This window comes from Equus asinus, chromosome 14, assembly GCF_041296235.1.
Source record: "Equus asinus isolate D_3611 breed Donkey chromosome 14, EquAss-T2T_v2, whole genome shotgun sequence".
Lineage (NCBI taxonomy): Eukaryota > Metazoa > Chordata > Mammalia > Perissodactyla > Equidae > Equus > Equus asinus.
In genome coordinates, this window is record NC_091803.1 from 46,558,603 (window position 1) to 46,575,454 (window position 16,852).

Below are 16,852 nucleotides of genomic sequence, written 5' to 3' on the forward strand. Positions count from 1 at the left end.
CCTGCCCCGGCAAGGCCAGCTTCACACTGTGTGGCCTTGGGCAAGTCACTGACCACCCCCACAGTTCGCCTGGTTTCCTATCACCCCTAAGAAGCAAAGGTCTGCTGCTGCTGAGTCTGTTCTCTGTGGCCTTGGCTGAACCACTTTCTCCTGGCATCGGGTCTGCAGTGGTGCTCAGTCCTTAAATCAAGACCCTGGTGGCACTTCCTGCCTCTTTGACTTATGGGGCGGTGACGAAGCCAGAGAGCTGGCCTGAGGCAGCTGTGGCTCATTGATTTATCTGAGAGGCTGTTGGCTTTTGAACTCAGACAGGAAGGAGGGTTGAGGTGGAGCCCGGTACAGGAAGAGGTGAAGAGCCCCAGCTGCCGTGACAGCCGGTGGGCTCAGGGGACTGCAGGAGCTGGTGGGCCGCGTCCCTGCTGCCCTGCACGGTCAGCGCTTCCTGCTCCCTTCAGACAGGGCTTCACTCCTGCTCTGGACAGATCCTGAGGGCTCGGAGCCCAGCTGACGAGCCACAGAGATTCCCAGCACATCTCCACCACCACCCAGCTGCCCGTGTTCACTGGGGCAGGGCCAAGGCTGGGAGTGCCAGGATGGAGCTCCCCGGGTCCCCCATTCCTGGCATCCCCATGGCAACGAGGCCTACGAGGTAAGTTGAGTCCAGGCTGCCTTAGTGCAGAACGGGGGAGGAAGGGGAAACAGCTGGCAGGAAGGACCACGGCTTTTAAGGCCTGAGCCACTCTGGGGAAGGGCGGCTGGGGCGACACAGGAAGGTGTCCCCATGGGTGCCGGGAGCTTCAGCACAGAGTCTGGTGAGTGCTCAGCACAGCTGGGCAAGACTAGTTCACGGTATGGAATAAACAAACGTGTGCTCAAGGACAGCCCATGACGGGCCAAGGGGGACAAAGCCCAGCTCCCCGGGTATGAGTGATGGGCTAGGAGGAGCAGGAAGTAGCCGGAAAGTGCCGCAGGCAGGCAGAAGTGATGGTGAGCAGTGCAGCCAGTGGTTAAACTTGGAATCGGCAGAGCTGGGCACCTCTCCTCGCATCCTCCTTCTACCCATAAGATGGAGGTGACAATACCAGACCTGCCCCAGGGTCCTGAGGGCCAAGGGAGGCGGTGCAGGTGGGGTGGGGTCCAGCACCCAGTGCCTGCTCCATAAATGCCACCCTTGTGTTGGGTGAGCAGCCTCCAGGGGCCTCTCTCAGCCACACCTCAGATGGAGATGGAGGCTTATCATTCTGAGAGGTAACCACGGAGACCTTCTCAGAAGAGGTGCTGCTGAGCTGAGCCAGGGGTGGCTGTGGGCTGTGGCATCCTCCGCTATGGCCATGCTCCTGGGGCCCCGCGGTTCCTCCTGGTCCCCTCCATGGAGGTGCATGATTTCCCTGAGCCTAGGGGCTCACTCTTGGCCATTACAGGCCACTCTGCAGCTGGCTCCCAGGTAGGGGTTCAGGCTGGGAGAGGGGCGCTGTCTCAGGGGCACTGGGCTCCCCAGGATTGTGCCTCTCCCTGTCCAGGGGCCGGTGCAGTTAGGAGGGCTGTGTCCTGAGGTGAAGGCACCACTTCCTCCCTCCTCCTGGAAAGGCTGTTTGGTCTAAGTGGTCAGCGGCTATGGTGCTGGGGCCACCTCAAAGGGGCTGAGAACTGAACCCTCCGGCCCTGGGCGTTGGGGCAGGGGCAGGGAGTCAGGAGAGAGGAGCATCCAAGAGGCTGTGGCCTGAGATACAGGCAGCCCAGGTGGGAGGTCAGCCCTGCGGGGTCCCTTATAGTCACCAAGCGCAGGTGGGCGGAGGAGAGGCCAGTCGTTTGTGCACAGGCCAAGCAGACAGCTATGACTCAGGGAAGTATAGGACAAGACGGGACTCGCTGGCAGAGACAATGAGTAAATTGGGACCTGGGTCTTCTCAGGGATCAGGCAGAAGCCCAGCTGTCAACCCTGAGGGACGGGGTCTGAGCAACACCAACACCAGGAAGCACTAGTCCTTAGCTGTGCCCTGCCCCACAGATGAAGCTCCGGAGGACACATGGGGGTGGGGAAGCTCTGTAGCAGGGAGGTGTCTGTGGTCCCCTAATCATCCCTGTGGCTTTGCCCTGCCCACTATAGGTCAGACCTTCTGCAGACTGACCAACCTCTGGCCTTTGGAACCCCCAACGTGATCCAAGCCCCTCCCCCAGTCCTACCCTCAGCCTTTCCTTCTGTCATCTGGGCTCACAGGGCCTCCTGCCACTCTCACAGGAGGCTGTCTGCACTGGGCAGAGTCTACCTGATCAGCCCCCGTGGTGTGTGTGGCCACTGGACCTCACCCTGCTCAGAGGCCTGTGGTAGGTTCCACCCTGCAGGGGCGGCATCTGGGGCTGCATGCAGGGCCTGTCCACACAGGTGGCCAGGTAGCTGCCACATCGGGGGAGACCTCTCATCAACCTCTCACTCTGGCGCTGAGAGGTCATGGGAATGGGGTGGTTCCTGGTCCCCCTGCTGGGGTCTCCTCCCCTGTGCTTGTGGGGACACGGTGTCCAAAGGTGAAGGCCAGGTTGGGGAGGGATGTATTATCTGAGTGCGGCCTAAGTAGAGGTGCCAGATAAAATACAAGACATCCCATTAAATTTGAATTTTTGAGTTCTTTTTAAAAGTATTATATGGGATATACTTATATTAAGAGAATTATTTGTTGTATAACTGAAATTCAAATTTCACTGAGTGTTCTGTATCTTAATTTGCTAAATCTGGTAACCCTGTGCCCGAGGTCAGCGGGGCAAGAAAGATGGATGTCTGATCAGGAAGGAGAGTTGACCCTTAACACTGAGAGGCTAATGGGACTGGAGAGATGGGGGCGCTTGCCCCTCCCCACCCCGCGCCACCTCCCCTGGCAACACAGGCCCTGCCTCTTCCTCCCCTTGTCACTTTCCCAGCCTCTCTCTGGTCCAGTGGTTCTCAACTCTGGTTGCTCATTAGAATCACCTGGGTAACTTTTAAAAAAATATATCCATGTCAGGGCCCTACCCCAGACCAACTAAGTCTCTGGGCGGTCAGGCTGAGCAGTGGCTTTTTAAAAATAGTGCTCCACAGGGTGACCATAGGATCCAGCAATTCCACTTCTGGTTACATATACCCAAAAGAATTGAAAACGGGGACTCGAGGAGCACCTGACCCTCAGGCATGGTGGTGGGGGGGGGGCGTCAGGGAATGCTCCTGGAAGAGTAGTACATGGAAGGATCCAGGAGATAAACCAAGAAACCTAGAAGAGAAGAAAGGGATCAAGACAGAGGGAATCCAGAGGGTTTCTATTTACAGTTTTGCTACTGCTGGGCAGTGTGAGCAAGATGGGCTCTCTGTTCCCTCCTTTGAATGCATCAGAAAAAAAATGAAAGAAAGCAGGGACTCTAGCAGAGTCAATCAATGCTCATAGCAGCATTATTCACAAGACCGAAAAGGTAGAAACAACCCAAGTGTCCATTGATGGATAAATGAATAAACAAAATATGGTCTATCCATAAAATGGAATATTATTCAGTAAAGGAGTGAAATTCTGATACATGTTACAACATAGATGAGCCTGGAAAACATTATGCTCAGTGAAAGAGGCCAGATGCAAAAGGACAAGTACTGCATGATTGCCCTTATGTAAGGTACCTAGAGGAGTCAAACTCACAGAGACAGAAAGTAGAACAGTGGGTGCCAGGGGCTGGGGGAGGGGCAATGAGGAGTTAGTGTTTAGTGAGCACAAAGTTTCCATTTGGGAGGATGAAAAAGTTCTGGAGATGTATGGTGGTGATGGCCACACAACGTTGTGAATGTACATAATGTGACTGAGTCGGACACTTAAAAAATGGTTAAAATGGTAAATTTTGTTATGCATATTTGATCACAATATAAAATTTAAATTTAAAAAATAGTGCTCCAGACAATGTCCTGCCAGAGCTGAGAAGCACTGAGCCTGGCCCTTCTTCAACGTGGTCCCCTCGTGCCCCTGGCCACCACCTCACCCCAGCAGCAGCGCAGTTTTCACCTGGTAGGTGCACCTGGACATCCAATGACAGGAGGCTGTGTCCAACCCTGGGCCATGCCCTGACGTCCCCCAGTCAAAGAGCAGGACAGAGGCCTTAGTGTCTTGGCCTCATGCACTCAGAGGTCGCATGGCATTGCTTCATTTTGGTTTACATACATTAGAATGTTTAGATAGCTGCTAGTATAGTATAACTTTTTAAATTGAGGTATAACTTACACATAGTAAAGCGTGCTCAATGGAGTTTTATATATGTATACACCTGCGTGTACACCATCCAGATCAATATATAGAAGTTTCCAGCACCCTAGAAGGCTCCCTTATGCCCCTGTCTCCTCAGAACCACCCCCAAAGGTAACCACTGTTTTGACTTCTGTTATTTCAGATTGGTTGGGCCTGACTTTAAACTCTCCATAAATAGAGTCACAAAGTATGTTCTCTTTGGTGTCAGACTTCTTTCCTTCAACATGTCTGTGAGAGTCAGCCATCCTGTTGAGTATGTCAGTAGTTTGTTCTTTTTCTTACTATGTAGGATTTAATTGTAGGAACAAACCAAAAAAAAAAAATCCCATTCTATTGTTAATGGACATTAATTGTTTCCACTTTTTTGGACATTATGAAGAAAGCTGCTATGAACATACTGATACTGTGTTTTGGTAGACATAAACACTTGTTTCTGTTGGGTATGTACCCAGGAGGAGAATTGCTGGGCCACAGAAATAGGCATATTTAGCCCATTACTACCAAACATTTCTCCAAAGTGATTTTTAAAAATTTTATTGAGGTTGGAGCTGGCCCCGTGGCGCAGCAGTTAAGTTCACACATTCCACTTTGGCGGCCTGGGGTTCGCTGGTTTGGATCCCAGGTGCGGACATGGTACCGCTTGGCAAGCCATGCTGTGGTAGGCGTCCCACATATAAAGTAGAGGAAGATGGGCATGGATGTTAGCTCAGGGCCAGTCTTCCTCAGCAAAAAGAGAAGGATTGGCAGCAGATGTTAGCTCAGGGCTAAGCTTCCTCAAAAAAAATTTATTGAGGTCATAATAGTTTATAACTGTGAAATTTCAGTTGTACATTATTATTTGTCAGTCACCATATAAATGTGCTCCTTTACCCCTTACACCCATCCTGCCAACTCCCTTCCCCTCTGGTAACCACTAATCTGTTCTCTTTGTCCAGGTGTTAGTTTATCTTCCACATATGAGTGAAATCATATGGTGTTTGTCTTTGTCTGTTTGGCTTATTTCACTTAACATAATACCCTCGAGGTTCATCCATGTTGTTGCAATGGGATGATTTTGGTTTTTTATGGCTAAGTAGTATTCCGTCATATATATATACCACATTTCTTTATCCAGTCATCAGTTGATGGGCACTTAGGTTGCTTCCACATCTTGACTATGCAAAGAATACTGCAATAAACATGGGCGTGCATAAGTCTCTTTGAATTGTTGATTTCAAGTTCTTTGGATGAATACCCCAGTAGTGGGATAGCTGGGTCGTATGGTATTTCTATTTTTAATTTTTTAAAAAATCTCCATACTGTTTTCTATAGTGGCTGCACCAGTTTGCATTCCCACCAGCAGTGTATGAGGGTTCCCTTCTCTCCACACTCTCTCCAACATTTGCTATTTTTCGTCTTGGTGATTATAGCTATTCTAACAGGTGTGAGGTGATATCTAAGTGAAGTTTTGATTTGCATTTCCCTGATGATTAGTGATGTTGAACATCTGTTCATGTGCCATTTGTCCATCTGTATATCATCCTTGGAAAATGTCTCTTCATAGCCTCTGCCCATTTTTTGATTGAGTTGTTTGGTTTTTTGTTGCTCAGTTGTGAGTTTTTTATATATTATGCAGATAAACCCCTTGTCAGATATATGATTTGCAAATATTTTCTCCCAGTTGGTGAGTTGTCTTTTCGTTTTGCTCCTGGTTTCCTTTGCTGTGCAGAAGCTGTTTAGTCTGATGAAGTCCCATTTGTTTATTTTTTCTTTTGTTTCCCTTGCCTGAGTAGACACGGTATTTGAAAAGATCCTTCTAAGACTGATGTCAAAGAGTGTACTGCCTATATTTTCTTCTAGGAGTTTTATGATTTAACGTCTTACCTTCAAGTCTTTGATTCATTTTGAGTTAATTTTTGTGTATGGTGAAAGATAATGGTCTACTTTCATTCTCCTGCATGTGGCTGTCCAGTTTTCCCAACACCATCTTTGAAGAGACTTAACTTTCTCCATTGTATGTTCTTAGCTCCTTTGAAGAAGATTAGCTGTCCGTAGATGTGTGGTTTTATTTCTGGGCTTTCATTCTGTTCCATTGATCTGTGTGTCTATTTTTGTACCAGTATCATGCTGTTTTGATTACTATAGCTTTGTATTATATATATATATATATATATATTTTTAAAGATTTTATTTTTTTCCTTTTTCTCCCCAAAGCCCCCCAGTACATAGTTGTATATTCTTCGTTGTGGGTCCTTCTAGTTTGTGGCATGTGGGACGCTGCCTCAGCATGGTTTGATGAGCAGTGCCATGTCCGCGCCCAGGATTCAAACCAAGAAAACACTGGGCCGCCTGCAGCGAAGCATGAAAACTTAACCAGTCGGCCATGGCGCCAGCCCCTTTTCTCAAGGCTCTTTATGCCCTTTCCTTTTCTTTCGGGTATGAGGGCCTTCTTGATAATTTCTTGTAGGGGGTGTCTTGTGGCAACGAACTCCCTCAGCTTTTATTTATCTGGTAAAGTTTTTATTTCTCCATCATATCTGAAGGATATTTTCACTGGATAGAGTATTCTTGGTTGAAAGTTTTGTTCTTTCAGAATTTTGAATATATCTTTCCACTCTCTCCTGGCCTGCAAGCTTTCTGCTGAGAAATCCACTGAAAGCCTGATGGGGTTCCTTTGTAAATTATTTTCTTCTGCCTTGTTGCCCTTAATATATTTTCTTTGTGATTGACTTTTGCCAGTTTTACTACTATCTGCCTTGGAGAAGGTCTTTTACATTGATGTAATTAGGAGTTCTATTAGCTTCTTTTACTTGTAATTCCAGCTCCTTCTCTAGGTTTGGGAAGTTGTCAGCTATTATTTCTCTGAACAAGCTCTCTGTTCCTTTCTCCCTCTATTCTCCCTCTGAAATATCTATAATCATTATGTTGCATGTCCTAATTGAGACAGATATTTCTCAGGGAACTTCTCCATTTCTTTTTAGTCTTAGTTCTCTCTCCTCCTCCATCTGAAGCATTTCTATATTTCTGTCCTCCAAATTGCTAATTCTGTCCTCCATAATATCAGCTCTGTTATTCAAGGACTCCAGACTTTTCTTTATTTCGTTCACTGTGTTTTTCATCTCCAATATTCCTGATTTGTTTTTCTTCATAGTTTCAATCTCTTTGATGAAGTCCCTGTATTCATTAATTTTATTCCTGATTTCATTGAACTATCTCCCTAAATTTTCTTGTAACTCGTTGAGTTTTTTTTATGATAGCTATTTTTAATTCTTTCTCATTTAGATGGTAAATTTCTGTGCCTTCATGGTTGACTTCTGGGTGCCTGTCATTTTCCTTCTGGTATGGAGTATTAATCTACCTCCTCATATTATTTGTTGGGGTGGATTTTTCCTTCACATATTGGTAGTATTTGGTCGCAGATTCTACCTGCTGCCACTGTGAGGGGGCAGGAGCTGTGTATTCTGAGCCCACTGTAATCTCTGGCATCTGCACCTGTCCTTTGAAATCTATGCTGACAGGGCCTGTCTGTGATTGTCTGCTCACTGCTGCTGCTTTACTAACGTATGTGCAGGCACTCTGGCAGGGGTCCCTTGCTATGGCCAACCTCCTCTGTGTGGAGCTTTCCCATGGCTGGGAGGCAATTTGGAGAGTGAAGGCATTCCCACAGAGAGCTGCACCTCCCCTCTTCCTCTGAGAGCCACCTGCAGTCTGGTGCCCTCGGTCACTGCCAGAGAGGGAGAGGTGATCCCCTCACCTCTTTCTACTTCCTCTCAGTGGACAAGCACCTCCACCTTCAGATGTATGACTCTGTGGGTCTCTCAGACATCTTTTCTGTTGTGTGAATGTCCTCTGTTGGCTTATGAATGTCCTTTTTGTTGTATCTTAGAGGGGAGAGTCTAAGGGAAGAGCTCACTCTGCCATGATGCTGACATCACTCCTCCCAAAGTGATCTTAATTTGCATTTCTCTAATGACTAATGATATTCTCTTTTGTGATGTGTCTTCAATTTTTTGGCTTTTTAATTGAGCCGTCAGTTTCTTACTGATTTTTTACATGTTTGGGACATCATCTCCTAGTCAGTGGTTTGCTTTTTCACTCTTTAACACTATCTTCTAATGAACAGACATTCTTAATTTAATTAATTAATTAATTAATTTTTTTTTTTGAGGAAGATTAGCCCTGAGCTAACATCTGCTGCCAATCCTTCTCTTTTTGCTGAGGAAGACTGGCCCTGAGCTAACATCCATGCCCATCTTCCTCTACTTTACATGTGGGACGCCTACCACAGCATGGCTTGCCATGTGGTGCCATGTCCACACCTGGGACCCAAACCAGTGAACCCCGGGCTGCCGAAGCAGAACATGTGCAGTTAACCACTGCACCACTGGGCCAGCCCCCAGACATTCTTAATTTTAATGAATCCCAATATGGCATTCTTTTTTTTCATGGTAAGTGCTTTCTGTGTTCTGTTTAGCCTTTACCTAGCCCGAGTTCATAAGGATATTCTCCTGTATTTTTCCTAAAGGCTTGATTGTGTTAGCATTCGCATGTAGATCTATGATCCAGCTTGAATTAATTTTTGTGTATGGTGTGAGGTAGGGGTCAAGGCTCATTATTCCCATATGAATATCTCATTAGCCAGCACAATTTAATGCAAAGCCTATTCTTTCCCCACTGAATTGCAGTGGAGCTCTTGTTGTAAATCAGGTGACCATATGTGTGTGGATCTGTTTCTGGACCCTCTGTTCTATTGCATTGGTCTATTCGTCTGCCCTTGTACCAATACGTATAGCTCTATACTAAGTCTTGAGTAGTGTAAGTCCTCCAGCTTTGTTCTTCTTTTTCAAAATTATTTTGGCTATTCAGGGCCTTTTGCATTTACATAAATGTTTTAGAATTGGCTTGCCAATTTCCACCCTCCCCTTTCCCCCCAAAAAAAATCCTGTTGGGATTTTGATTGGGATGTCACTCAATCTATAGATCAATTTGGGAAGAACTGACATTTTAATAATATTGAGTCTTCCAATGCATAAACATGGTAAGTCCCTCCTTTAGGTTTTCTTTAATTTCTCTTAGTAACGTTTTATAGTTTTCAGTGTAGAGGTCTTGCAAATATTTTGCTAGGTTTATTCCTAGATATTTGACTTTTTAAATGGTATTTTAAAGTTTTATTTTTGATTTGATTGTTGCTAGTAAGTAGAAATATAAATGATCTTTTTATGTATTGATCTTGCGTCCAGAAACCTTGCTGAGTTCACCTATTAGTTCTAATAGTTCAATTGTAGATTTTCAATGTATACAATCATGTTAACTGTGAATAGTGATAGTTTTATTTTTTCCTTTTCCAATCTTGATACCTTTTATTTCTTTCATTTGCCCTATTCCACTAGAAACTATTTTTTTCTTAAAAAAAAAAAAAGCACCCAAACCATCAACCAGAAGAGATTACCCCTGGGGAATGGAAGTTAGGTATATACTTTACCTACTTTTGTATTATTTAAATGTTTTTAATGAGCGTGTACTACTTTTGTAATTCTGTAAGCAATCTATTTAAATGAGAGGGGAAGCAATATGTTTTCAGCAAAATCTAAGCAATTGAAATTCACAAAATAAGAAACAATTCCTTAATCCCACTATCATATATTTCCAGCTTTTCTATAACCAGACAAAAATAGTATCCTATAAAAAACAAAAAAGCTATCCTATCATAATTCTCTTCTGTATCTTGATTTTTTTCCCACATAAAAATACATTGAAAACATCCAGGAAGCTCAACAAACTCCAAGTAAGATTAACTCAAAGAGACCCACACGAAGACACATTATAATCAAACTTTCAAAAGAAAAAGACAAAAACAGAATCTTGAAATCAGCAAGAGAGAAGCAAATAATCACATATAAGGGATCCTCAATAAGATTATCAGCAGATTTCTCATCAGCAACTTTGGACGTCAGAAAACAGTAGGCTGATATATTCAAAGTTCTCAAAGAAAAAAAACTCAGAGTCCTATATCATGCAAAACTGTCCTTTAAAAGTAAGGTAGAAATTAAGACATTCCCAGATAAACAAAAGCTGAGGGAATTTGTGACCCCTTGACCTGTCCTGCAAGAAATGCTTATGGGAGTCCTGCAGGGTGAAATGAAAGGACACTAGACAATAGTAACTCAAAGCCCTATGGAGAAATAAATATCTCAATAAAGGTAAATACATAGGCAATTAAAAACACTAGCATTACTGTAACAATGCTTTGTAACTGCACTTTTTTTTTCTCCATGGTTTAAGAGATTAATACATTTAAAGGGAAAATAATTATTAGTGTATAAGTTAATATTACTGTAACTTTGGTTTATAACTCCAAATATTATTTTCTACATAACTTAGGAGACTAACGACTTAAAAAAATTATAAGTTTATATTTTTGGGCACACAGTCTATAAAGATGTAAAACTGTGACATCAACAACCAAAAGAGATGAGGACAGAGCCGTAAAGGAACAAAGCTTTTGCATGTTATTGAAGTTAAGCTGATATAAATTCAAATTAGAGTTATAACTTTAGGATGTTAAATGTAATCCCATGGTAACCACAAGGAAAACTGCTATAATATATACACAAAAGGAAATGAGAAAGGAATTTAAACATTTCACTACAAAAAATCAACTAAACACAAAAGAAGATAGTAACACAAAATGAGAAAAAAAGCTACAAGGCATAAAGACAACAAATAGCTCAATGATGGAAGGAAGTCCCTCCTTATCAGTAATTACTTTAAATGTAAATGAATTAAACTCTCCAATCAAAAGACAGAGATTGGCAGAATGGATAAAAATACATGATCCAAATATATGCTGTCTACAACAGATTCACTTGAAATCCAAAGACACAAATAGTTTGAAAGTAAAAGGTTGGAAAAAGTTGAAAGTTGAAAATAGTAACCAAAAGAGAGCAGGGGTGGCAATACTGATATCAGATGAAATAGACTTTAAATTAAAAAAAGTTTACAAGATAGAAAGAAGGACATTATATATTAATAAAAGGTTCAAAAACAGCAAGAATACATAATGATTATAAACATTATGCACCTATTGACAGAACTTCAAAATATATGAAGCAAAAACTGACAGAATTGAAGGGAGAAATAGACAGTTCTACAATAATGGGTGGAGACTTCAATACCCAGCTTACACTAATGGGTAGAACAAACATACAGAAGACAAATAAGGAAACAGAAGACTTAACACAATAAACCAACTAGATCTAACAGACACGCACAGAACACTCTACCCAACAATGACAGAATGTGCATTCTTCTCAAGAGCACACAGAACATTTTCCAGGATAGAGCATATGTTAGGCCACAAATTCAGTCAATATATTTTAAAAGATAGCTGTCATACAAAGTATCTTCTCCAACCACAACCAGATGAAGTTAGAAATCAATAACAAAAGGAAAACTGGAAGATTGTGGAAATTAAACAACACACTTTAAAATAACTAACACATTAAAGAATAAATCACAAGGGAAATTAGAAAATACTCACAGATGAATGAAAATGAAAACACAACGTAACAAACTTATGGGACACAGTGAAAGCAGTGCTAAGGGGGAGATTGATAGCTATAAACACATTAAAAAACAAATAAACAACCTAACTTTACAACTTAAGGAACTAGAAAAATAAGAACAAACTAAACCCAAAGCTAGCAGAGAGAAGGAAATAATAAAGATTAGAGACAAACAAACTAGAGAATAGAAAAACAATAGAGAATAATCAAAGACATCAAAAGTTGGTTCTTCAAAAAGATCAACAAAATTGACAAATCTTTACCTAGATGGACTAAGAAAAAAGAGAGAAGACTCAGATTACTAAAATCAGAAAGGAAAGCGGGAAAATTACTACCCATTTTACAGAAATAAAAAGGAATATAAGAATGTACTATGAACAACTGTACGCCAAAAAATTGAACAACCTAGTTGAAATGGACAAATTCATAGAAACACAAGACCTACCAAAACTAAATCACAAAGAAATAGAAAATCTGAATAGATCTATAACTAGTAAGGAGACCTATAAGTAAGGAGTAATCAGTAATCAAAAATCTCCCAACAAAGAAAAGCCCTGGACCTGATGACTTCACTGGTGAATTCTACCAATCATTTAAAGAAGTAATACCAGTCCTTCTCAAACTTTTCCAAAAAATCTGATGAGAAGGGAACACTTTCTAACTCATTCTGTGAGGCCAGCATTACCCTGATACCAAAGCCAAAGACAATACAAGAAAAGAAAACTGCAGACCAACATACCTTATGAATATTGATACAAAAATCCTCAACAGAAACCAAGTGGAACTAATTCCTGGAATGCAAGGATGGTTCAACACAGGAAAATTGATCGATGTAATATGCCACATCAACAGAATAAAAGGAAAAAAATTATCATTTCAATTGATGCATAAAAAGCACTTGACAAAATTAAACTCCCTTTCATGATAAAAACACTCAACAAACTGGGAATAGAAGGAATCTACCTTCACATAATAAAAGCCATATATGAAAAACCCACAGCAATAATCATACTCAATGGTGAAAGATGGAACTCATTTCCTCTGGGATGAGGAACAAGGTAAAGATGCCTGCTTTCACCACTTCTGTTCAACATAGTACAGTCATCCCCCCATATCCACGAGTTTTGCATCTGCAGATTCAACCACCCATGGATTGAAAGGCCTTTGATGGTTGCGCCTGCATTGAACACGTACAGACTTTTTTTTTGCTGTCCTTATTCCCTAAACCTAGTTAGGCTGGGTTGGACATCACCTACCTAAAATTCATTGCACTCAAGTCTCCAACATCACTATGAACTGAATGGCTGAAAAATGCTATTTTACTTGTCGCTAAGCTTCTTTTAGCATTTTCTATGTGAAAAGGTTCGGCCTGAGTTAAAATGCCCAGGAACCCCAAGGCAAATCAAAGGTCAGGGAGTGTGTTGAATCCTTGGGGCTGTAGCCAGTGAACCCCTCTTAAGAGAGTAACATTGAAACCCAGAGAACCGCAGGGCTGGAAGGCATGGGTTGCACCCATTTCAATGAGCTGCTGCCAGCAGAAGTAGTAGGTGTGACCTCTACCCAGCTCCATGTCCTGTTTTCTCTCTTAGACCCATGGACAAAGGATGGCCCACCCTCACCGCCTGAGTTCCTGGGGCCCTGCTGCAAGGGCTGCCGTGAGCTGGACATCTTGCCTCTGCAGGTGATGAGAGAAGGGGGACTGGGGTGGGCTTGGGGTCCTCAAGTGTCCACCTTGGTTTAGGCAGGGGGACACAGAGGGGGGCGGTCAGCCTTGACAACGGGAGCCACTCAAGTCCCCGGAGAGGAAAAGGAATGAGTTGGGACTGGGGCATGGCTTTGCCTCTTAGCATCACTGTCCCTAGCAGAAAACAGTGCTGCCTGGGGGTCAGGAGACCCCAGGAAAACAGAGTAAGAAAAGCAGCTGTGCAACTGCTCTGAGAACCCGCTTTCCCCTCTTTTTCAACCCTACCTTCCTCCTTCCCTTCCTCTCTTTTCCCTCCCTCCCTCCCTCCTTCCTTTTTTAATTAATAGAACTTTAGTTTTCAGAGCAGTTTTAGGTCACAGAAAAATGGAGCAGAAAGTACAGAGGTTTCCACATACCCCCTTCCCCCACTACCCGTGCGCATCTTCCCCAGCTATGAACATCCCCCACCAGAGTGGCACATTGTTATAACCGATGAACCTACACTGACATGTCCTTATCGCCCAGGGCCCAGAGTTTACACTAGGGTTCACTCTTGGTGTTATACATTCTGTGGGTTTGGACAAATGTATAAAGACAGGTATCCACCACTGTGGTATCATACAGAGTAGTTTCACTGCCCTAAATCCTCCGTGCTCTGCCAACTCATCCCTCCCTCTTTGCCCCAAACCCCTGGCAACCACTGATCTTTGTACTGTCGCCATAGTTTTGCCTTTTCTGTCATGTTATAGAGTTAGAATCATACAGCTTGCAGCCTTTCTAGGCTGGCTTCTTTCATTCTCCCTTTCTTGTGAGTGGACCCGCTCATAACCTCATCACCATTTCCAGGTTACAAATGAGGACACCATGGCACAGAGAGCTCAGGCGGCCTGCCCAGTGTCACAAAGCCTGTAAGTGGAAGAGCTCAGGTTCAAGTCCAGGGCCCTGGCTCTTATCCATTTGGCCCCCTGAATCTGAGTGGTGCTACTGGCATCAGGAACTACTCTCACCATCCAGGAACAAACAGCCCTTCCAGCTCCTTCCTAGAGGCCAAACTGAGGGCCACCCAAAGTCTGGGGAAGGAGAAAGGGTGGGTCCCTTCCCGTCCCTGGAGGTCCGCTCACTTGTCCCAGGCCACTGGGTGGGACACAGCAGGCGGCAGGTTCAGGCTCTCTCTTCACAGCTCCTGGCGGCAATCCCAGACTCCATGAGGAAGCAGGAGGTGCGGACAGGTGGGGAGACTGGCCAGGGCCACAGTGCCAGCTCCCCAGCTGAGCAGGTGAAAGCCCTCGTGGACCTGCTGGCCGGGAAGGGTGGTCAGGGCTCCCTGGCCCCACAGGCCCCCGACAGAGCACTGGACTCTCCGCTGGGGCCCCACAGCAATGGTAGGTAGACAGAGGGGTATCCCTGGGCCCTCTTTCTACCTTCCCTTTCCTCGCCCTTCTTAGCCCTCCCCTCTGGCCTCTATCCTGCAGACTGGAGAATACAGAAGCACCGCGAGGCCCTGCTGAGCAGGGTAAGAGGCAGCCCAGAGCTGGGCAGCCCCTCGCCCAGGCTGTCCAGCCTCCTCCTGGTGGAGGGCCTGACGGACCTGCAGCTGAAGGAACATGACTTCACGCAGGTGGAGGCTACACGCGGGGGCTGGCGCTCCACCAAGACCATCGCCCTGGACAGGCTTTTCCTGCCTCTATCTCGGGTGTCCATCCCACCTCGGATCTCCATCACCATCGGGGTGGCCGGTGTGGGCAAGACCACCTTGGTGAGGGACTTTGTCTGCCTCTGGGCCCAGGGGCAGGTCGGTAAGGACTTCTCACTGGTGCTGCCTTTGAGCTTCCGGGATCTCAACCCCCACGAGAAGCTGTCTGCAGACAGACTTGTCCGCTCTGTCTTCCCTCATATTGGGGAGCTTGGCCTGGCAGGAGCAACCAGGGTCCTCCTGATCCTGGACGGCCTGGATGAATGTAAGACGCCTCTGGACTTCTCCAACACTGTGGCCTGCACTGATCCCAAGAAGGAGATCCAGGTGGACCACTTGATCACCAACATCATCAGGGGCAATCTCTTCCCAGAAGTTTCTGTCTGGGTCACCTCCCGCCCCAGTGCGGCTGGCCAGATTCCTGGGGGCCTAGTGGACCGGATGACTGAGATCCGGGGTTTTAACGAGGAGGAAATTCAAGTGTGTTTGGAGCAGCTGTTCCCCGAGGACCAGGTCCTCTTGGGCTGGGTCCTGAGCCAGGTGCAGGCCGACAGGGCCCTCTACCTGATGTGTACCATCCCAGCCTTCTGCCGGCTCACAGGTTTGGCGCTGGGCCACTTATGCCGCAACAAGCCAGAGCCCCAGGACACAGAACTGTGGCCTCCAAGGACCCTGTGTGAGCTCTACTCTTGGTACTTCAGGATGGCTCTTGGTGGGGAGGGGCAGGAGAAGGGTAAGGCGAGCCCTCGCATCGAGCAGCTGGCCCATGGCGGCCGCAAGATGGTGGGGACACTAGGCCGGCTGGCCTTCCATGGGCTGGTCAAGAAGAAGTACGTGTTCTATGAGCCAGACCTGAAGGCGTTTGGCGTGGACCTGGCTCTGCTGCAGAGCGCCCTGTGCAGCTGCTTCCTGCAGCGGGAGGAGAGCTTGGCCTCCTCGGCAGCCTACTGCTTCACCCACCTGTCCCTGCAGGAGTTCGTGGCGGCCACGTACTACTATAGCGCCTCCAAGAAGGCCATCTTCGACCTCTTCACCGAGGGTGGCGTGTCCTGGCCTCGGCTCGGCTTCCTCACGCATTTCAGAGGCGCGGCCCAGCGTGCCATGCAGGCTGAGGACGGACGGCTGGACGTGTTCCTGCGCTTCCTCTCGGGCCTCTTGTCTCCAAGGGTCAATGCCCTGCTGGCCGGCTCCCTGCTGGCCCAGGGTGAGCACCAGGGCTACCGGGCCCAGGTGGCCGAGCTCCTCCAGGGCTGCCTGCGCCATGACACAGCGGTCTGCGCCCGGGCGATCAATGTCCTGCACTGCCTGCATGAGCTGCAGCACACGGAGCTGGCCCGTGGCGTGGAGGAGGCCCTGGAGAGCGGAGGTCTGGCCAGGCTGACTGGCCCCCATCACCGTACCGCCCTGGCCTACCTCTTGCAGGTGTCGGACACTTGCGCCCAGGAGGTCAACCTGTCCCTACACCTCAGCCAAGGCGTCCTCCAAAGTCTGCTGCCCCAGCTGCTCTACTGCCGGAGCCTGAGGTGGGCACCCGGGTAGGGGCGCAGGGTGTGTGGGCAAAAGAGAGAGCGGAGGACCTGAAGCTTCCTCCCCTCCACCATGCCCCTCTGGATCAGGGTTCTGCGGCTGCCATAACAAAGGACCACAGCTGAGTGGCTTAAAACAACAGAAACTTATTCGC

General features: G+C 46.2%; 1 protein-coding gene across 5 annotated transcripts in view; it reads left to right on the forward strand.

The window, feature by feature from the left end:
* The first annotated feature begins 217 nt into the window (after positions 1-217).
* Positions 218-16,852, forward strand: part of NLRC3 (NLR family CARD domain containing 3) — a 34,419-nt gene continuing 17,784 nt past the window's right edge. For 4 of the 5 annotated variants that reach the window (XM_014833142.3, XM_044746761.2, XM_070485057.1 and 1 more), the window contains exons 1-5: positions 218-649; positions 13,384-13,475; positions 14,325-14,386; positions 14,659-14,860; positions 14,951-16,694. In XM_014833142.3, coding sequence (XP_014688628.2) covers positions 14,683-14,860; positions 14,951-16,694 — 1,922 coding nt within the window. In that variant the 5' untranslated portion in view covers positions 218-649; positions 13,384-13,475; positions 14,325-14,386; positions 14,659-14,682. Of the gene's footprint in view, positions 650-3,897; positions 4,014-13,383; positions 13,476-14,324; positions 14,387-14,658; positions 14,861-14,950; positions 16,695-16,852 lie in introns of all 5 variants that reach the window. The other variant, XM_044746760.2, reaches the window with a different exon arrangement.